General features: G+C 40.4%; 1 protein-coding gene across 3 annotated transcripts in view; it reads right to left on the bottom strand.

Moving 5' to 3' along the window:
- LOC132891077 (protein inscuteable homolog) overlaps positions 1 to 23,256 on the bottom strand; it is a 161,530-nt gene that overhangs the window by 59,791 nt on the left and 78,483 nt on the right. For all 3 annotated transcript variants that reach the window (XM_060928557.1, XM_060928559.1, XM_060928558.1), the window contains exons 3-5: positions 13,066 to 13,423; positions 4,612 to 4,664; positions 4,318 to 4,441 (exon numbers count right to left, since the gene is read on the bottom strand). In XM_060928557.1, coding sequence (XP_060784540.1) covers positions 4,318 to 4,441; positions 4,612 to 4,664; positions 13,066 to 13,423 — 535 coding nt within the window. The remainder of the gene's footprint in view (positions 1 to 4,317; positions 4,442 to 4,611; positions 4,665 to 13,065; positions 13,424 to 23,256) is intronic.

Raw genomic sequence — 23,256 nt, 5'->3', positions numbered from 1 at the left:
TTGGACTTCTCGAGTGCCTTCAACACCACCCATTCCCATATTAATGGGCGCTGTGTGAGACGGCTGCCTCTCCAGTAGCTCTGTAGTTTTTAGCTCTTTAAACCTCTTTTTTCCACCTTTTTTACTTTCTGCTCTTCTTATGAAGACATAGAGTGTTTTACTATATAACATGGATATTTTTAACTTTAACATGCAACCAGGAGCCAGTTTTCTCACTTATTCGAGAGAGGACCTGCTGGCCCTGAAAACAATGGGATGAGCCAGGATACGACACCCCATCCCGGCTGAGCTGAGGAGGAAACCCAGAGGCCACAAAGTGGGAGCTAAGCTAAAGGCTAGGCTAGTGGACAACAGGCAGTGCTACAAACCATCCATTCCCTCCGTTATCATGGGGAATGTGAACTCGCTGGCAAATAAAGTCGGCGAGCTTTCCGCTCTGAACAGGCAACGGATTTACCGGGAGAGCAGCTTATTTATCTTTATGGAGACATGGCTAACACACCTTGTACCGGATGCTAACGTGGACCTGTGGGGATTCATTGCTGTGAGAGCCGACAGAGACACTAACACATGTGGGAAAAGCAAAGGTGGGGGACTCATCATTTATGTTAACAACCGCTGGTGTAACCCGGGACATATCTCCGTAAAGACAGTTTTATGTTGCCCGGACTTGGAGCTGCTAGCCATTAGCCTGTGGCCACATTATCTGCTAAGGGAGTTCAGTCACGTGATCACCATCTGTGTTTACATCCCTCCGAGGGCAGACACAGCCGCTGCATGTGAGAGGATTCACTCTGTCACAGCAAGGCTGCAGACACAGCACCCTGAGGCATTTATCATCATTTCTGGGGACTTTAATCATGCTAATTTGGACTCTACTTTGGCTGCTTTTTCCAGGCTGTGGATTGTCCAACAAGGAACAACAGGACAATTGACTTGCTGTATAATGTGAGGGATGCATACAGAGCCACACCCCTCCCCCCACTGGGGAAGTCTGACCACAACCTGGTTCTTCTACAGCCGAAGTACCCCCCCCCCGGTTCCAAGGCAGCCTGCAACAACTAGCTCCATCAGGAGGTGGTCCCCTGAAATGGAAGATGCCCTCAGGGACTGTTATGACATCACAGACTGGGATGTACTGCTTAGCCCACACTGTGAGGACATAGAGGGGCTGACACACTGTCTGACGGATTACCTTAACTTCTGTGCAGATGTGGTCTCCCCCACTAAAACTGTACGGTGTTGGACTTCCGGTGTAGCGACTAATGGAGTAGGATGCATTTCTCTGAGCTCCTGCAGCCACCTTTAAAAAAAACTATTTTAGGTACACCTTTTGTATCTTTTTTCAGTGTGTGTGTTCCCACCATCATAATTTGAATTTAACACTGTCTTTTTGCTGATCAAAATGCCTCCAAAGCTTAAAGTACCTGTACAACCACCGCGGCCTGCTTCACACGTTGCATCCCCGCCTCATAGTGATTCCTCTTCTGGCCTGGTCGGAGCCGCAGGCGGCACTGCTTTCCACGATTTTAAGGCCGAGCTGCTCTCATCACTCCGTGTTGAGATGTCGGCTATTTTTAAAACTGAGCTTCAGACTGCCTTGACCAAAAACTTGTCAAATGTCAAGACTGAGCTACAGGCAGTGAAGTCTGAATTATCTAGTAGCATTACAAACATCCAGTCTGATGTGTGCACTCTGAAGACTACCGTAGGTGAAATGGAGACATCGCTGTCCTCCTGTGCCGACGACATTACTACCTGTGGCAGCGGGGGTGTGGTCAAGTGCCGGTCTGTGACTGCCCCCCACCTTTTTTCCCCTCCCCCTCCCCCCTTCCTCTCTTTCCCATATCTTATTCTTTTTATATTTGTATATGTAAATACTTAATTTATTTTAATTTATCTAGAAAATTCCTCTATTTCTTTTCGCTGTTTATCTGTAATGATGCTTCTGGAATCTTAATTTTCCTGAGGGAACCCTCCCAAAGGGATCAATAAAGTTTTATCTAATCTAATCTAATCTAATCTAATCTAATCTAATTTTGAAGTCATTTGGAGTCTACAGATTTAAGGCAGTGGTTTCTGTTACTTTACATTTTCAGTTGTAGACAACAGAAATTTCCTTTTTTTTTCTCAATAATTATGAAATCATTTGAAGTCTTTGGACTTAAGGCAGTGGGGGGTTTTTTTTGGGGGGGGGTTGTTACTCTTCATTTTCAACAGTAGCCTACAGACAGTTTTCTGATTTTCAACTTTTTCTCAGTGAAAAAAAAACATCCTTAACACTGTTTATTGTCTGTTGTTTCTCAAAGAAGATATTTACAAACAAATTCAGTATATTTCCATAATGTAATTTTGTTATTGAAACAGCCAAATATGATAAACAAATATCGGCCCAGAATATTGGCCAAATATCGGTTATGGGCCATCCTAAGCCATTAGATATCGATATCCACCCTAAAAAAAAGCATATCAGTCAACCCCTGCTCAGAACATGACACCTTTGGTGGCAGACCACACAATTTTTGGGTGAGCAAAAGTACTGGAATAATTCATCTTCAAGTAAATTCATGTAAATAACTCAATATTTGGCTGCATATCTCTTGCTTGCAATTCTTCTTTTGCGATGCTTTTCCAGAATTGTAGCACAACTTCTTTCAGGTGTTGTTTGTTTTTGTGGGGGTTTCTCCCATCAGTCTCCTCTTCAGGGGTGTCACAGTGAGTGCATGAAATGGACAGAAATGGATGCAGTTGCGGGTCAGTGCTTTAGTGCTTTACTTTAATACTTTAGTATTGACAGGCAAACAAATCCAATGGGCAAATTCAGTACAATGGTCAAAACCAGTCTAAAGTTTCATCAATCAGCAGATAGAATAGAGACAAAAGAGATATTTAGAGAACAGTTAACCAAAAACAGAAGTCAAAACCAGGATATCAATACAGAACAAAAAGCTTTGGAAAGGTCAGACCAGACAATACTGAGCAAATCCTTCATAAATGGCATTTCTCTATAAATTGTCAGACAGAATGTTTCTGACAGAATGACTTCTGCTGCAACCTTCATGAGATCATCATCAATAAAGATTAGTGAGTCCATTCCAGAAGCAGCCATGAAGCCCAAGCCATGACACTGTCTCCAATGTGCTTCACCCATGTGCTTGTATGTTTTGGATCATGAGCAGATCCTTTCTCTTTCCACACTTTGGCCTTTCCATCACTTTGGTAGAGGTTCACCTTGGTTCCAGAACTTTTGTGGATCATCTCTGTTTTGATTTGTGAATTCCAATCTGACCTTCTGATTCTTACTGCTGATGAGAGGTTTGAATCTTGTTTTATGGCCTCTCTATTTCTGCTTTTGAAATCTTCTTTGAACAGTGGACTATGATCTTCACCCCTGCCCTGTGGAGGTGAGGTCACAGACTGTTGTTTTTGGGTTTTTATTCACTGCTCTCACAATGTTTCTGTCATCAGTTGCTGTTGATTTCCTTGGCCGATCTGTTCTATGTCTGGCTGTTAGTCCACCACTGGTTTCTTTCTTTTTCAGGACATTCCAGATTGTTGTATTGGCTCTGCCCAGTGCTTGTGCAATGGCCCTGATTTTCTCTTTTCTCAGCTTCACAATGATTTGCTTTTCTCCCATAGATGGCTCTCTGGTCTTCATGTTGATTTACCTTTTTAACAACAAATGCAGACTTCACAGGCTTCGTATGTTACCTCTGGGTACAGTTATTCATAAACATTGTGTTAGTTTCCATTGCTATGCTGATGACATGTATGATGAGATATATGTTTCAGTAATATCAGCTTTCAGTTTCCCTTTCAGTCAAATTAAAAAGGAATTAACAAGGAAAATTTAAAAAACTGAAAAGAAAGGATGATTTCAACAGAAAACTGAAATGAAGCTGCAGAATAATGGCAGTGGTTTATTTTAACGCGCACTGTGCTGTAATCTTAGATGGTGTAGTGGTTATCACTGTCGCCTCACAGCAAGAAGGTTCTAGGTTCGAGCCCAGCGGCTGGCGAGGGCCTTTCTGTGCGGAGTTTGCATGTTCTCCCCGTGTCCGCGTGGGTTTCCTCCGGGTGCTCCGGTTTCCCCCACAGTCCAAAGACATGCAGGTTAGGTTAACTGGTGTCTCTAAATTGACCATAGGTGTGAGTGTGAATGGTTGTCTGTGTCTATCTGTCAGCCCTGTGATGACCTGGCGACTTGTCCAGGGTGAACCCCGCCTTTCGCCCGTAGTCAGCTGGGATAGGCTTCAGCCTGCAACCCTACACAGGATAAATGCTTATGGATAATTGATGGATGTACTGTAATCTTACTTGTATTTCGTTGGCTAAGGCCATGTCAATCATTTGGCTGAATGAATCACTGACATCTGTGAGGATCTCATGAATGGCCTCCTTCATGGACTTGAGGAAATATTCATCATCTGTGTGGAGACACCTGAAGAACACACACACACACTGTTCTCAGACTGTTTTATTCTCAGTTCTCTGAAGAACCAGTAGTTCTGTAATTTCTGGATTGTATTCTGTATATTTTATTTCACACTGTAACCCTGAGGGTGTACTGTGTGTGACATCAGACTGATGCAGGTGTTACAGGTTCCTCACCTCTCAGTGATGACGGTGAGCTCCATGCACTTCTCCAGCAGAGTGGCCTCATACTACAGCAGAGACACAGAGAACACTGAGAGAACATTCTGTAGGTACACACAGTCCCTTTAAGAAACTACAGGTCCCATCGGCCAGCTTCCGCGTTGACCTGTGTCATGGCTGGGCGGGATCACCTACGTCACTTCATCCATGATCTCATAAGTAACCCGGAAATCCGCCATACTTCCTCTTTTGGCTCCGCGTGAACTCAGCATACGGACACAAGGAGGACTGCTCGTCAGAGCCCCCAAGATAAAGACGTCTTTATCCCGAGAAAAACGATTCAGCGCGGTTTTTGTTTACCCTTGGCCATGGTAGAACTACTTAAATCGTGCTATCGCTCTCTCGGTTGAGCTACAGCCGGTTTATTTGTCTATTATCAGTAACGTTACAAGACTGCCGCCCAAGCAGTTTAATTAAAAGTTAGAAGCAACCGGATTCCTTCTAACTAAAAGCGCTGTGCACATTGTTTGATCAGAGACTTCTTTTCTTCACGAACGACAACGTGTCAGACCAAGAAATTCTCTGCGCTTCACAGAGGCCTCCACAAACTGTGACACTCCGTCTCTCCAGAACCTCTCCTCATAATCTTGCGTCGAGGCAAGATAACTGAAGTAAGATTGGCATTTTGGGCAAAAAGACTAGTCTTAGGAATTAGCTTTATTAAGTAGTGTGAATTTAAACTCAGGAACGGTTTAACTGTGCACACTGTAGACACTCGGTGTTGAATTTGTTATTGTTCTATCTGTGTTGATCTCTCAATTGTTAATAGATAGGTTGCATGCTTTCTCTATTCCTTCCTAACACTTTTAATTTCATTTTTACACATATTTTGACCTCATCAAGATTTCAGTGGATTTAGTAATGTTATGAGCTAGTGGGTTAGCTACCAGCTAATTCTTTGTTCTACTTAGGAACACGTGGTGACCCCTCCTCCACACACACACACACACACACACCTTAGCTAACAACACAGGGCTAATCCTTTGTCTCAACTTTAGATAACATTCCAAGCCCTGATTCAATTCAAACTTTATAGCGCATTCTCGTGCGCCCACATTCAAACCCATATATATCAATGATGACCATTTGAATGTATTTCAACTGCTAATATTTAATTTTTTTTATCACACACACACACACACACATACACATACATACACACACACACACAAACACACCTTAGCTAGCATCCCACGCTAGCCTTTTGTTTAGGCCATAAGGTAGGGTGACCAGATTTCCCGAGTCTGAAACCGGGACACTTTTGCACGCAACCATGCTCATGCATGCACACCTTTTTTTTCCATAAGCATGACACTCAGAGAGGTGCTCTTATTTTGTTAAAGCTCACATTTATCAACATCTCACATGAAATAAAACAAACAGGCATTTTGTTATCTAGTAGCATAGTGGCATATAGATCAGTTAAATTATGGCCAGACAACAGATTTTGTAATGGCTGAGAATAGGCCAGGCTATGTCCATAGGCCAAATTTAAACTGATTTATTCCACCTGTTTGTGAGAACACCAAGAAGAATGCATATGCACATGTAGGCTATATCTCTAAAATTGTATGCACTATAGCATGAACTTAAAAAGTAGATATGTGACCTCAACATAGCCTAGGTCAGAATCAACCTTACTAACCATTCCCCACAACTGAATGAATAAAGCAAGAAGATGTGGACAAAAGTCAACACTTTAATGGAAGGTGCAACAAGCTGTTCAACACAGCAATATGGCCAAACTGTCAGAATGGTATGTTAAACAGAAACAAAAAAGAGACAAGCGATTTGAGAATATACACTCTACGGAAGCCGCGAGAGGCCCTTCATATAATCCTTTTTTTATTCACCTTGTTATCCCGAGATAACGACATAATTAATTCAGGATCTCGAGAAAACAACACAACTAATTCGAGATCTCGAGAAAACAAAACCGTTATTCCGAGATCTTGAGAAAACAAAACAATTATTTCATGATCTCGAGTAAACAGCTGTCACCCTTTGATGACCTGGCGACTTGTCCAGGGTGTACCCCGCCTTTCGCCCATAGTCAGCTGGGATAGGATCCAGCTCGCCTGCGACCCTGTAGAAGGATAAAGCGGCTACAGATAATGAGATGAGATGAGTAAACAGCTGAGAAATGGTTCATTCAGGTGCACCAAGAGACTTGTGATATGCTGACTTTGGGGCTATTTCACATTCTGTATAGACACAACTTTGGTCATTAGAATGTCTGGAATAATCGATCACCTAATAAGGCAATATTTTGATCAGGGGTTGACACAGGGAGAGATTGCATTAAGTCTTTTAATAAGGGATAATTTCAAAATTAGTCCGCGGCACCTCCGCAGAAGACTGGCCCGGCTTCATCTCTACCAACGGAGATACAATGATCCAGCTGAGATCATGAAACAATTGTTTTGTTTTCTCGAGATCTCAGAATAATTGTTTTATTTTCTCGAGATCTCGAATTAGTTGTGTTGTTTCCTCGAGATCCTGAATTAATTAGGTCGTTATCTCGGGATAACAAGGTGAATAAAAAAAGATTATATGAAGGGCCTCTCTCAGCAATAAAGGAGGAGAGGGGCGACAGCCTGAGGAAAGCCCCCACAGGAGTGCACAGCATTTGCAGCATAGGCTACCCAACTCAGTACAAGAACAAAACACTTACAGTGTGTGCAGTAGGCTTCGTGCAAGGCAAGGCAAGGCAAGTTTATTTATATAGCACATTTCATACACAATGGCAGTTCAATGTGCTTTACAGAAGTAAAAACAAAAACAGTAAACAATAGAGAAATAAAATTACATAAAATAATTTTCTTTATTCTAAAATAATTAATTAAAAGAATTAAAAGAATTAAAAGAAAATAATAAGAATTAAACAATAGTAGAAATAAAATATTAAAATGCCAAAAAGAAAAAGGAGAAAAAGAAAGAGAAAGGGGAAAAAAACCTAGCAGAATAAAATAGAATAAAGTTAAAGTAAATTTAAAACATGCAGAGAAAGTAAAGATTATAAAAAATGTAAAAATATTAATTATTTAACAGAAAGCATCTGAAAACAGCTTGGTCTTTAACCTAGATTTGAAGCTGCCAACAGCAGGAGCATTTTTAATGTCCTCTGGCAGTTGGTTCCATAGCTGTACTGCATAGTAGCTAAAAGCTGCTTCACCACACTTTGTTTTAACAACTCGTTTTAATAGTAAATTTTTCTGTTGCGATCTGGTAGATCTGATTGGGTTAGGCCGCTGCAACATATCAGAGAGGTAATTGGGCCCTGTACCATTTAGAGATTTGTACACCAGCAGCAATGCTTTAAAGTCAATTCTGTAGCTTACTGGAAGCCAGTGAAGGGACCTTAGAATTGGAGTAATGTGCTTTGTTCTTTTTGTTCATGTGAGAACCCTAGCCGCTGCATTTTGAACCAGCTGAAGTCGTTTGATGGTCTTTTTTGGCAGGCCTGTGAAAAGGCCATTGCAGTAATCAACCCTACTAGAGATGAAGGCATGTATTAGTTTTTCCAGATCATGTTTTGACATAAGTCCTCTTAGTTTGGAAATGTTTTTTAGGTGATAAAATGCCGTTTTAGTGATTGCTTTCATGTGACTGTCAAAGTTTAGCTCGCTGTCAATGAAAACACCAAGATTTTTAACCATTTCTTTAGTTTTAATCCCTTTTGTGTCAAGAATAGTGGTAATCCTGAGTCTTTCATCTTTTTTTCCAAATAGAATTACTTCTGTTTTATCTGTGTTCAGCTGAAGAAAATTTTGTGACATCCAGCTGTTGATTTGATCGATACACTGGTAGAGACATTCAAGGGGGGCATAATCATTAGGTGATAGAGCAAAATAAATTTGGGTGTCATCTGCATAGCAGTGATACAAAATTGAATTGTTATTGATAATTTGCCCAAGTGGGAGCATATAAAGGTTGAAAAGTAATGGTCCAAGAATCGACCCCTGGGGGACACCACAGGTCAAGGGCATTGACGTTGAGGAACAATTTCCCAGGGTAACAAAGAAGCTTCTATCTTTTAAGTATGATTTTAACCAATTGATAACTTTACCAGTCAATCCAACCCAGTGTTCAAGTCGATATAGCAGTATGTTGTGATCAACAGTATCAAAAGCTGCACTGAGGTCCAGTAATACCAGGACCGATGTTTTGCCTGCATCAGTATTAAGACGTATGTCATTTATAACTTTAATCAGCGCTGTTTCAGTGCAATGATTGGCACGAAATCCTGACTGAAAATTATCAAAACGGCTGTTTGATATCAAGAAGGCAGTTAATTGATTGAAGACAATTTTTTCCAGGATTTTCCCGATGAATGGTAGATTTGATATTGGCCTGTAGTTATTTAACACTGAAGGATCCAGATTATTTTTTTTAAGAAGGGGCTTTACAACAGCTTTTTTTAGGGACACAGGAACAACACCAGTCTCCAAGGATGTATTTATAATTTGAAGCACATCTGTAATTATAAGATGAAGAACAGACTTAAAAAAGTTGGTGGGCAGAATGTCCAGTTCAGATGTTGAGGAACTGAGATTTTGTACAGTTTTTTCAAGAGTCTCATAATCAATTAAACAAAATTCTGACAGTTATCTATCTGTGTCATTGGTGATTGCAGTTTTTCAATTTTTTGCAACTGAGATATATTATGAGAAATATTCTGCCGTATTTTATCAATTTTACCTTTGAAGAAGGATGCAAACTCATTGCATTTATTAACTGAGAGAAGTTCAGGTGCTAATTGTGGTGGGGGATTAGTTAGCTTCTCTACTGTTGAAAATAGCACACGGGCATTGTTCATATTCCTGCTGATGATGTTGGAGAAGAAAGACTGTCTTGCTTTACGAATTTCATAATTATAATTACAAAGCATCTCTTTATGGATTTGATAATGGATGTGAAGTTTAGATTTGCGCCATTTTCTTTCAGTCTTTCTACATTCTCTCTTTAGCAGTTTAACAGCCGGGTACTGCTTCCATGGTGCTTTCTGCTTATCATTGACTCTTTTTTGATTTTGAATGGAGCAATATCATCCATAATTTGGGTCATATTATAATTAAAAAATTCCAGTAAATCATCTACAGAGTCTGACATTTTGGTTGAGTTCTGACAGAGAGCTTGCTTAAAAAGAGCACATGTATTGTCGTTGATGACTCTCCTGCCTATAGTCGTTGAGCTATTCTGAATGTGAGGAGGCATAGAAACTTCAAAGAAAACACAGAAATGATCAGATAAGGCCAGGTCAACAACAGTATAAGAAACAGTAAGACCCTTTGTGATGACGAGGTCAAGAGTATGACCATGAGAGTGGGTCGGCCCCTGTACATGTTGTACTAGGTTAAAGTTATCAATAATTGCAAATAGTTCTTTGGCATAAATGTTATCAGTATTATCTACATGCAAGTTAAAATCCCCAGATATAATAAGACAATCAAACTCTAAGCAAATGACTGATAACAATTCACCAAACTCTTCAAGAAAGACTTTGGCTGAATGTCTCGGAGGCCTGTAAATAGTTAATAATAATATGTTAGGAGAGCATGTAGCAAGTGCACATAAGTGTTCAAAGGACGTAAAATCACCAAGTGAGGATTGTTTACATTGAAAAGAGACTTTGAATATATTTGCGATCCCTCCACCTTTCCCTTGTCGGGTAACATTCAAAAAATTAAAATTTGGGGGAGTTGCTTCGATAAGGGTGGTAGCACTATTTGCTTGATCCAGCCAGGTTTCAGTTAGAAGCAAAAAATCAAGATTGTGTTTACAAATAAGATCATTAATTAAAAATGATTTGTTTAAAAGTGATCTAATGTTCAGAAGGGCTAGTTTTACAGTAATATTTGGTTGTGCACTCTGATGCTGTTTTAAAACAGGAAGGAGATTAGATTGGTTCACCCCCAGGGTTAAATGTGCTCTATGTTTTCTGTTTCTTATCAACACAGGAATAGTGTCAACATCGGATCCCTGCTTTTTTCTACATCCATTTGCAGGGACCCAGAGTACATCAAACAAGACTTTCTAAATGTTCCATTTGGTTTGAGGGTGAAAGGATTGGAGATGACATGTATCTTTTGGATGATGAAAAAGATTTGTAGCCAGCTGAAAGTCCTGGACGAACACAATTTTGATGAACTGGGTACACTGCTTGTCGCGACAAATTTGGGCTGGAAAAAGAGAGTGTAGCCATTGGGAGCAATTTTTTCATGCTATTTGGGAAATCCATCCGAGGAGAAGTGGAGTCGTCTGTCCTTGAATGTTGGGAGGCCTGCAAGTCAGATGTTTGTGTGTCCTTGATGACGACTTGCAAAGATGATTGTTTAGGCTTTGTAACTATGTCAGTCTGCGACATCTTATCAACTGTTTTCCTCGGTGCTGGCTGAGAAAAGATTGCAAGTTTGTAGTGGTCTGCTAAGACTTTGGCTCCAATCCAGCTGAGTTCAGTGCTATTTGGCTTGTAGAATTCTTTGCGATTCCAAAAAAGATTAAAATTGTCTATGAAATTCATACCAAATGAAGAACAAGTTTTTCCAAGCCAGGTGTTAAGACTGAAGAGTCGAAAAAAAGCAAAACTTCCTCTCGCTGGGAGTGGGCCACTGATAAAAGATTGAATTCCAGTCTTATAGAGCTCAGAAAAAAGTTTTCTGAAATCATCTTGGACAAACAGCTGTTCTCTGAAAACATCATTTGCTCCCACATGCACAACAATACGCTTAATCGTTTTATGCTCGGACATGAGTTTCAAAATGCTGTCTTTGGTGTCAGAGATGGATGCATTTGGAAGACAACAAATAATCATCTCATAACCTTTTAATTGTCTTACAGTGGAATCACCAAGAACAAGGGTTGTGGGATCAGGTGGTGTTACGAGCTGCTTTTTGCCTCTTCTCACAGCTCTTCGATCTTGGTGCGATCTCTTTTTACTATGTGTTTGTCCACTTGACAAATCCTCCTCCACATCCCTGAGGCATTCAAATTTGTTCTGAAGCCTTATGGGCTGTGGATTTTCCATAGGATTGTAGATCCTATTGTAATTTGTAGAACGAGCTGGTGTTGAAGTAATTACTCTTCTGTTTTTGTTTTTGGGCTTAGCACCCATCATTTGCCAGTTTTCAGTACTCACATTTTGTACAGCTTGAGTTATGAATTCTTCCACTTGGTCTGCAATGTCCTCAGTCTGTCGGAGCGCAATCTCTGCATTCTCAGCCACTGTTTCAGTACTCCTTTCCTGAGATATCGCTTTTAATTCGTCCGTCTTTGGCAGAGCATTAATCTTTGATTCCAGAATAGAAATCCTCTGTTCTAATTCCATGCATTTTCTGCAGGATTTTTTGCTTCCTGGCATTTAAAAAAAAAAGTGGAAATTAAAATTAAATTAAAAGCTTATAAAGATGAAGAAAAGAGAAAAAAAAGTGGAAATTCAATGAGAAAGTAAAGTATAGAAATAAAGATGAAGAAAGCAGGAGCAAAGCAAAGAAGCGTCCTACTCGCTTGAGTAGGACGTGCGCATTGTTCTGCACCTCTCGGAGGAAGGGGTAGGTGCCCTGTAAACCTTTGTAAAAGGTACATTTTCTTTTCGGCATAACTGCTGCGGCATTACTGCTGCTAGCTGCTAGACAAAGAACATTCGCGCCAGTTAATGTTTATTTTATTGTTGCATGGCAACCCGTTCTGTTGTCTGGAATAATGTGGCTAAATAAGCACCCATGCCACAGGGCCAGGGGGCAGTAACCAGGAAAGTTTGCGATTCCTGTCAATTCATCAAAATAGTAAATGCAGACATTTCTCCGCTAATGATTCCCACGCTGCTCAGTCGCAAACGTCGCAAGTGGCGAAAACCGGGACATATCCATGTCCCGACAGACTTTTGTCAGGACTCGGGACACACAACCCCAAATCGGGACTGTCCCGGTAAAACCGGGACGTCTGGTCACCCTACCATAAGGCCTCACACACACACACACACACACACACGCTCCCATGTACACACATACCCCACTGTTTGCTGAAGATTTCAACTGCTATTATTCATTTTTATCTTGTTATAAGAAATTCAATTAATCGTTAAAGTGTGTCTGTGTTGCTTCTATATTCTTTGAAGTTACCCAATCTCAAAGAATTCCAAGGTGCATATAGGTTGTGTAATACGGTAAGTGATCATAATAATTTGGAATATACCATAATTTAGCTGTTTGATAATTTATTATTAAGCACCAAAATTAAAGGTATTATTTAATGAGACTGATTTAATGAGATTGATCACTTAATTGCCAACTGCACCTACAATTCACACACATCCAGCTGTACTGCTTCCTCCTTCCTGACCTTCTACATGTGTGTGTTAATGACAATGCTCTCTTAATGTTATTGGTGATGATGTTCTCAGTTCCTGACCTTCTGCATGTGTGTGTCGTTGGTTCTGTGGGTGCTGCACTCGTGCACCAGCGAGCGGACGTGGCAGTTGGCTCTGACTGCGGTTCCATGGACACGCTGCCACCGTCCTTTCTCTAAACGCTGAAACATCTTGCCCAGCTCAGTGCTGACAACCAGGGCCCTCTTCAGGAGAGTCTGCAGGTTGTCTCGTGTCACATGATCACCAGCCACACCTACGCCAGGGATGATGAGCTCACCTGCAGTGTCCTCGTCCACGCCCAGAGGCTTGGACTGCAGCACACACATACACTCCACCTCGGTCATGTGACGCAGATCCTCCATCCAACGCTGCACTGAGTCCACCTGGATCACATGCATCCTGACACACACACACACACACACACACACACACACACACACACACACAAAATAAACTTCAGTCAGTTAGTCATAAATACAAACAGTCAGACTGAATTAAATTAAAGTGAACTGAATTCTGAGTCACAGTCCTGACTGCAGTAAATACCAGCTAAACAGGTTAAATACCAACACTCAGGCTTGTAATAATGCCTGTGTGGGGTCACATGACCTCAGGGGCAGAGCTAAGCTGAGTTTGTTTATTTGTTTTATCTGTAACCGCTTATCCCGTGCGGGGTCACGGGGGGCAAGCTGGAGCCTATCCCAGCTGACCATGGGCGAGAGGCAGGGTGCACCCTGGACAAGTCACCAGCTCATCGCAGGGCTGACACACACACAGAGACAAAAACAACCATTCACACTCAATTTAGAGTCATCAATTAACCTAACCTACATATCTTTGGACTGTGGGTGAAAACCCACTCAGACACAGGGAGAACATGCAAACTCCACACAAGGCCCTTGTCGGCCACTGGGTTTGAACCCAGAACCTTCTTGCTGTGAGGTGACAGTGCTAACCACTACGCCACCATCCCACCTGCTAAGTTGAGTAAACACACGTATTAGAGATTTAAAGGCCAAGTGCTGAGGTGTGGATCGATAAGCTGGATGAAGGTCAGTCACAAGTCACACAGATTATTGATCAGGTCTGAGGTTACTGCTCTAACCAGCGCGCACACACACACACACACACACACACATACACTCTGCTGGAGAGAGGTTTCTCTGTAATAATGAGACATAATGAAGTAGATTTCAAGAGGATTCTCCATCGCAATCTCTCTCACGCCCCAAACACTCCACCAATATGACTGATTTCCTGCAGATGCTCTCAGAACCCACATTGATGAGGACAGGAAACTGCACACACAACCATATAAGGAGAAGTTTCCACAACTGACTCAGAGACTCAGGTTTTGTTCTGGTCGGTGCGACACATCTGCGAGTAGAAAGTTAAAATAAAACACACACACAGTGATTTAGAAATGCTGTTGGCACAATGCTAAACTGGTGGCTATAAGCGTTATATGTTAGCTACATTAGCCTGGTAGCCAAACGCATTTTATCTGATTAATATCTCATGACAAAGCTGTTAGATCAAATTATAAAATTTGAATCTTTTTTAATCTGAATTTAAAAACCAGACAATAAACAGAAGGATAATCTGCTTATTTATGTTTGAGGATTTTTAAGTGTTGGTGTTTTTATAATTCCAGTTATATTAATGGTCTGATTTTAGATGTTGTGTAAAGTGAGATCCATGTATACAACACCAATTCCAAAAAAGTTGGGATGCTGTGTAAACTGTTAATAAAAACAGAATGTAATGATCTGCAAATCATGGAAACCCTATATCTCATTGAAAATAATAGTCAAATTTATTTTTATAGCACTTTTAACAACAGACACTGTCACAAAGCAGCTTTAAAGAAAATTAAAGACTTTAAACATGAGCTAATTTTATCCCTAATCTATCCCCAATAATGAAGCCTGAGGCAATGGTGATGAGGAAAAACTCCCTCAGATGACACGAGGAAGAAACCTTGAAAGCAACCAGACTCTAAAGGGAACCCATCCTCATCTGGGTGATAACAGATAGCGTGATTATAAATAACTCACTTCTGTAACCGTGTCCTATAGAGTCACAAAGTACAACTGTGTCACCAGGAAATACATTATAGTTTAACAGGAAGTCTGTTTTGTTGACATTATAAACTGTTCATTGATGGAGACTTGAGTGTAAAACTGTTCATGACAACTGCAGTCCTAAAGTTATCATGGGGATTGTCGTCCTAAACCATCAGAGCATTACTGTAAGAGTCCAGAGCGTCTTCTAAGTGTGACTTTCGACTGTCCATATGGGGGCCGTCCTCCACAGGAGCGATGTGATGAGACTCCAGCCAGATGTAGAGCATCAGGATGGATCAAGCAGGTCCAAGGAGCAGAAGAGGTTCAGCATCTTGGTCTCAGGATCAGCATGTAACTCAGAGGGACAGACAAATAATACAAAGACAACATATCAAATGATGAAACTGAGAAATGTTATTGTTGGGACAGGGGCGTGTTTACCACTGTGTTGCATCACCTCTACTTTTAACAACACTCTGTAAATGTTTGGGAACTGAGGAGACCAACTGCTGTAGTTCTGAAAGAGAAATGTTGTCCCATTCTCGCCTGATATACAATTTCAGTCGCTCAACAGTTCGGGGTCTCTTTTGTCGTATTTTGTGCTTCACAATGCTCCAAAAGTTTTAAACATTTGCTGTTTAAAATCACAGATGCTGCTTTTGGGCCGTGCACTGATAACAAGCTGGATGGTCCCTCTCCTCTTTAGTCTGAGGATGTGCTGTCCATGATTTCTAAAAAGAATTTCTACTTTTGATTCGTCAGACCTCGGGACAGTTTTCCATTTCACCTCAGTCCATCGTAAAACAGCTCATGCCCAGAGAAGGGGGCGGGGTTTCTGGATATTGTTTATATCTGGTTTTAACTTGCATTTGTGGATGCAGTAATGAAGTGTTTTCACAGACGATGGTTTTCTGAAGTGTTCCTGAGCCCATACAGTGATTTCCACTACAGACACGTGTCTGCTTTTAATGCAGTGTCTCCTGAGGGCCTGAAGATCACAGGCATCCAATGTCAGTTTTCAGCCTTGTCTCTCGCATACAGAGATTTCTCCAGAGTCTCTGAATCTTTTAATGATATTATGGACCATAGATGATGTGATCCTCAAATTCTTTGCAGTTTTACATTGAGGAATGTTATTCTTAAATTGCTGCACTGTTGGCCCACACAGTCTTTCACAGAGCGGTGAACCCCACCCCATCTTTACTTCTGAGAGCCTCTGCCTCTCTGGGAGGGTCGTTTTATACCCAATCATCTTACTGACCTGTTGCCAATTAAACTAATTAAGGTTTTTTCAGCATTACACAACTTTTTCAGTCTTTTGTTGCCCCCGTCCCAACTTTTCTGAAACGTGTTGCTGACATCAAATTCATAATGAGCATATATTTTTCAAACAGCAATAAAGTTTCTCAGTTTCAGCATTTCATATGTTGTCTTCATGTTATATTCAATGAAATATAGGGCTTCTATGATTTGCAAATTATTGTATTCTGTTTCTATTTACAGTTTACACAGTGTCCCAACTTTTTTGGAATTGAAGTTGTATTTTAAATGTAAAATAGTTTCCCTGAGTGGTTTTTAGAGGATGATTTACAGACCTGAGTGTTGATTTAATTTAATTAATTTTGTGAATAATTAGTAGAGTAATCTGCTGTAGGAGTTCAACATGAACATCAACATGAACACACACATACACACTCCTCATGTTCAGATGTAAATCTCATGTTTGTTCAGATAATTACACTTTAATATAATTAAGAAGGGGGGCGGCACGGCGGTGTAGTGGTTAGCGCTGTCGCCTCACAGCAAGAAGGTCCGGGTTCGAGCCCCGTGGCCGGCGAGGGCCTTTCTGTGTGGAGTTTGCATGTTCTCCCCGTGTCCGCGTGGGTTTCCTCTGGGTGCTCCGGTTTCCCCCACAGTCCAAAGACATGCAGGTTAGGTTAACTGGTGACTCTAAATTGAGCGTAGGTGTGAATGTGAGTGTGAATGGTTGTCTGTGTCTATGTGTCAGCCCTGTGATGACCTGGCGACTTGTCCAGGGTGAACCCCGCCTTTTGCCCGTATTCAGCTGGGATAGGCTCCAGCTTGCCTGCGACCCTGTAGAACAGGATAAAGCGGCTACAGATAATGAGATGAGATGAGATGAGATAATTAAGAAGAAGGGAATCTCATGTGAAGAGAAGGACTTCACGGTGGTGTTGATGATTATTATGGGATGAAACACATGGCGGTGACAGACACAGGTGTCGTTAGTGTTGTTGTGGGTAAATTCTTCTGTTAGTGTTTGAGTTTTATGGCAGTAAGTGTGTGCATGATGTGCGTGTGATATAATTAATGTTAATGAGCTCCTTCAGTAAACATTGCTGCTACACACGCGCGCACACAGATGAAACTCTACTGCATTACTGACACTGATGCAGGACAACACACAAGGGAGAAAAAGTGGATGAAAACAGACTGATCTGCTCTCTGTGTCCTTCTCTATCTCTTTTTATCTGATAGTCCAGAAGTTTACAAGATTTATTCTGCTCTTCTGGAAGCGGTGTGTGTGTGTGTGTGTGTGTGTGTGTGTGTGTGTGTGTGTGTGTGTGAACGCTGAGAGAGCTGATGGGTCTCATGTAAATTACAAAAGATTAAAATTAAAAAGGAATTTTATCAGATATCAAACTGCAAACTTTAGAAAGCAAAAAAAGATATAAAATAAATAAATACCAGAGAATAAACATCCATAAACACATAAAATACAAGATGCGCGCGCACACCTCTGAACACTGACGCTGTTAGCTCAAGTGGACTCCAATCAGCCGCACAGCCATGCGGATAACCATCAGGGGTGAAAGGTCAGGAGCACTTTCTCACACACACAGAGTGAGCAATGGGTCACATCAGTGTCATCAGAATTTCGACCGGAGCAGGAAACAGCTCTGAACCTTAATTCATCTGTTTCTGTTCTGTTTTTCTCTCGCAGCTCATTTGGGTCCCAAAAAAAAAAAAAATCCATCTGACTGTGATGAAAACACGAGAGCTTTCACCATTAAACAAAAAAAGGTAAATGTGTTGTAATGGCAGTGATTCAGTGGTGATGAGTGACACACAAATGACAGAATGAGAGAGAGAGAGAGAGAATCTGAGGTTGAAAAAATACGAACATAAGTCTATGTACAAAAATATTTACTTGATATCACATTTATGTTTTATTCCCTTCCAGGGAATAAAACATCTCTGAGGGTCTCTGAGAGTGAAAATATACTGTGACTTTTTAAATAATAAATCTTAATATTGAAACATTAAAATAAACAGACTGATGATTTTTTTTCTGCTCTGTGGAAGTGAAGCACCTTCCTGTTGTGTGAAAGCTGTGAGGTGAGAGCAGATAACCTTCCGCATTTTACGATTAAATTATAGAATAAGAGATAAAAACATAAAGATTTATATTTACACACAAACCAATACAGCTTCCAGTTTATGATTTAAAAACATGTTTAAATCCATGTCCTGTTGTTTTCATGTGTAACAGCAAATCATGGGAAAGTTCTGAGCAGAACATGATCATGAGTTATCATCAGCTCTATAATTATTGGCACCCCTGGTAAAGATCCAGGTAGAAACAGTGCATTGGAAGGTTGAACAAAATGCTAAAGGCAGGGTGCCAATAATTCCTTTGAAATATTTTATATCTTTTAGAGGCTATATGAATTAAATATAATGAAAATTTACAACTCTTTTATCCATTTTTACTCAGAGTGCCATTACTTTTGGAGCAGAGTGTATTCAGCTACAGAGAGAACACACAGCTCTGTTTCTGAAACTCTGATTTTAAGAGGAACAGTAAAAAGTGCAATACTATTGATGTCGATTGGTAACAATAGTAAATTATTGTTGTTTTGTGTTTAGTGGTTTATGAGTTTATTTAAAAACAAATAAATAAATAACAGAAAAAATAAATGAATGATTTCTCTGAGTATCAGAACTGCTTTTAATTCTTAAATTCTAAATTGTGATGTTATATTTTATACTCATACAGGAATATTCTTTACCTCTTGGCGTGCGTTATTGTGCTCCTGAATAAACAAACCCTGTGCTGTGGATTAAATTACACAGCGTCACGCTGATGCTCAAAACCTGCAAACAAAATCTTTCCATTTTAACTTGTGTGACAGCAGCGAGAGGAAGCAGCGCTGAGCTCAATGGGATAATCAGGATAATGGCTTTGTTTCACAGGAGCAGCTGAAATCGCCGCTCTTCAGCCAGGAAACAACAAATATTTACACAGCGGCGTGTTGACGATGTCTGCACGCACACACACTTCACTGCCCTGCTGGTTCTGTGTTTAAACACAAGCCGAGTGAGATCAGGTCGCGAGTGTGTTCCTCTCCTCAACCATCCAAACACCACATCACACTGCCAAAACACCACCCAAACACCACCTCATACCACACAAACACCACACAAATACCACACAATTATTGCACAAACAACACACAAATATCACACAAACACCACCCAAATATCGCACAAACACCACCCAAACACCACCCTAATATCACCCAAACACCACCCAAATATCACCCAAACACCACCCAAATATCGCACAAACACCACACAAATATCACACAAATGCCACCCAAATATCACACAAACACCACCCAAAAACCACACAAATATCGCACAAGCACCACACAAATATCGCACAAATACCACCTAAATATCACACAAAAACTACCCAAACACCACACAAATATCACACAAATAACACCTAAATGTCACACAAAAACCACCCAAACACCACACAAATATTGCACAAACACCGCCCAAACACCACACAAATATCACAAACAACACACAAATATCACACAAATACCATCCAAATATCACACAAACACCACCCAAATATCAGACAAACACCACACAAATATCAGACAAACACCACACAAATATCAAACTAACACTATACAAATATCACACAACACCACCCAAATATCACACGAACACCACACAAATATCACACAAATACCACACAAATATCTCACAAACACCACCCAAATTTCACACAAACACCACCTGAATATCAGACAAACACCACACAAATATTGCACAAACACCACACAAATATCAAACAAACACTACACAAATATCACACAAATACCACCCAAATATCACACAAACACCACCCAAATATCAGACAAACACCACACAAATATTGCACAAACACCACACAAATATCAAACTAACACTACACAAATATCACACAATACCATCCAAATATCACACGAACACCACACAAATACCACACAAATATCTCACAAACACCACCCAAATTTCGCACAAACACCACACAAATATCAAACAAACACTACACAAATATCACACAAATACCATCCAAATATAACACAAACACCACCCAAATATCACATAAACACCACCCAAATTTCGCACAGACACCACCCAAATATCAGACAAACACCACACAAATATTGCACAAACACCAGACAAATATCAAACACTAGATGAATATCACACAAACACCACCAAAATATCACACAAGCACCCCACAAATACCACCCAAATATCACAGAAACACCACACAAATATCATACAAACACCACCCAAATATCAGACAAACACCACACAAATATTGCACAAACACCACACAAATATCAAACACTACACAAATATCACACAAACGCCACCCAAATATCACCCAAATGCCACCCAAATATCACACAAACACCACACAAATATTGCACAAAGCCCACCCAAACACCACCCAAATATCACACAAATACCACACAAATCTTGCACAAACACCACACAAATATCAGACAAACACCACACAAATATTGCACAAACACCACACAAATATCAAACAAACACTACACAAATATCACACAAATAACATCCAAATATCACACAAACACCACCCAAATATCACATAAACACCACCCAAATTTCACACAGACACCACCCAAATATCAGACAAACACCACACAAATATTGCACAAACACCACACAAATATCAAACAAACACTAGACGAATATCACACAAACACCACCAAAATATCACACAAACACCCCACAAATACCACCCAAATATCACACAAACACCACTCAAATATCAGACAAACACCACACAAATATTGCACAAACACCACCCAAATATCACACAAACACCACCCAAACACCACCCAAATATCACCCAAACACCACCCAAACATCACACAAAAACCACACAAATATTGCACAAAGACAAACCAAACACCACCCAAATATCGCACAAACACCACACAAATACCACACAAATATTGCACAAACACCACCCAAACACCACCTAAATATCACTCTAACACCATCCAAATATCGCACAAACACCACCCAAATATCACACAAATACCACCCAAATATCACTCACACAAACACCACCCAAATATCACACAAACACCACCCAAATATCACACAAAAACCACACAAATACCACCCAAATATCACCCAAACACCACCCAAACATCACACAAAAACCACACAAATATTGCACAAAGACAAACCAAACACCACCCAAATATCGCACAAACACCACACAAATACCACACAAATATTGCACAAACACCACCCAAACACCACCTAAATATCACTCTAACACCACCCAAATGTCACACAAACACCACCCAAATATCACACAAATACCACCCAAATATCACTCACACAAACACCACACAAATATTGCACAAATACCACCCAAACACCACACAAATATCACACAAACACCACCCAAACACCACACAAATATCGCACAAATACCACCCAAAACCCACACAAATATCACACAAACACCACACAAATATAGCACAAATACCACACAAATACCATGCACATATTGCACAAACACCACCCAAGTATCACACAAACACCACACAAATACCACCCAAACACCACCCAAAAACCACACAAATATCACACAAACACCACATAAATATCGCACAAACACCACACAAATATCACACAATACCATCCAAATATCACACGAACACCACACAAATACCACACAAATATCTCACAAACACCACCCAAATTTCGCACAAACACCACACAAATATCAAACAAACACTACACAAATATCACACAAATACCATCCAAATATAACACAAACACCACCCAAATATCACATAAACACCACCCAAATTTCGCACAGACACCACCCAAATATCAGACAAACACCACACAAATATTGCACAAACACCAGACAAATATCAAACACTAGATGAATATCACACAAACACCACCAAAATATCACACAAGCACCCCACAAATACCACCCAAATATCACAGAAACACCACACAAATATCATACAAACACCACCCAAATATCAGACAAACACCACCCAAATATTGCACAAACACCACACAAATATCAAACACTACACAAATATCACACAAACGCCACCCAAATATCACCCAAATGCCACCCAAATATCACACAAACACCACACAAATATTGCACAAAGCCCACCCAAACACCACCCAAATATCACACAAATACCACACAAATCTTGCACAAACACCACACAAATATCAGACAAACACCACACAAATATTGCACAAACACCACACAAATATCAAACAAACACTACACAAATATCACACAAATAACATCCAAATATCACACAAACACCACCCAAATATCACATAAACACCACCCAAATTTCACACAGACACCACCCAAATATCAGACAAACACCACACAAATATTGCACAAACACCACACAAATATCAAACAAACACTAGACGAATATCACACAAACACCACCAAAATATCACACAAACACCCCACAAATACCACCCAAATATCACACAAACACCACTCAAATATCAGACAAACACCACACAAATATTGCACAAACACCACCCAAATATCACACAAACACCACCCAAACACCACCCAAATATCACCCAAACACCACCCAAACATCACACAAAAACCACACAAATATTGCACAAAGACAAACCAAACACCACCCAAATATCGCACAAACACCACACAAATACCACACAAATATTGCACAAACACCACCCAAACACCACCTAAATATCACTCTAACACCATCCAAATATCGCACAAACACCACCCAAATATCACACAAATACCACCCAAATATCACTCACACAAACACCACA

The sequence above is a fragment of the Neoarius graeffei genome, chromosome 8, assembly GCF_027579695.1.
Source record: "Neoarius graeffei isolate fNeoGra1 chromosome 8, fNeoGra1.pri, whole genome shotgun sequence".
Taxonomy (NCBI): Eukaryota; Metazoa; Chordata; class Actinopteri; order Siluriformes; family Ariidae; genus Neoarius; species Neoarius graeffei.
This window is presented reverse-complemented; position numbering and strand designations above follow the sequence as displayed.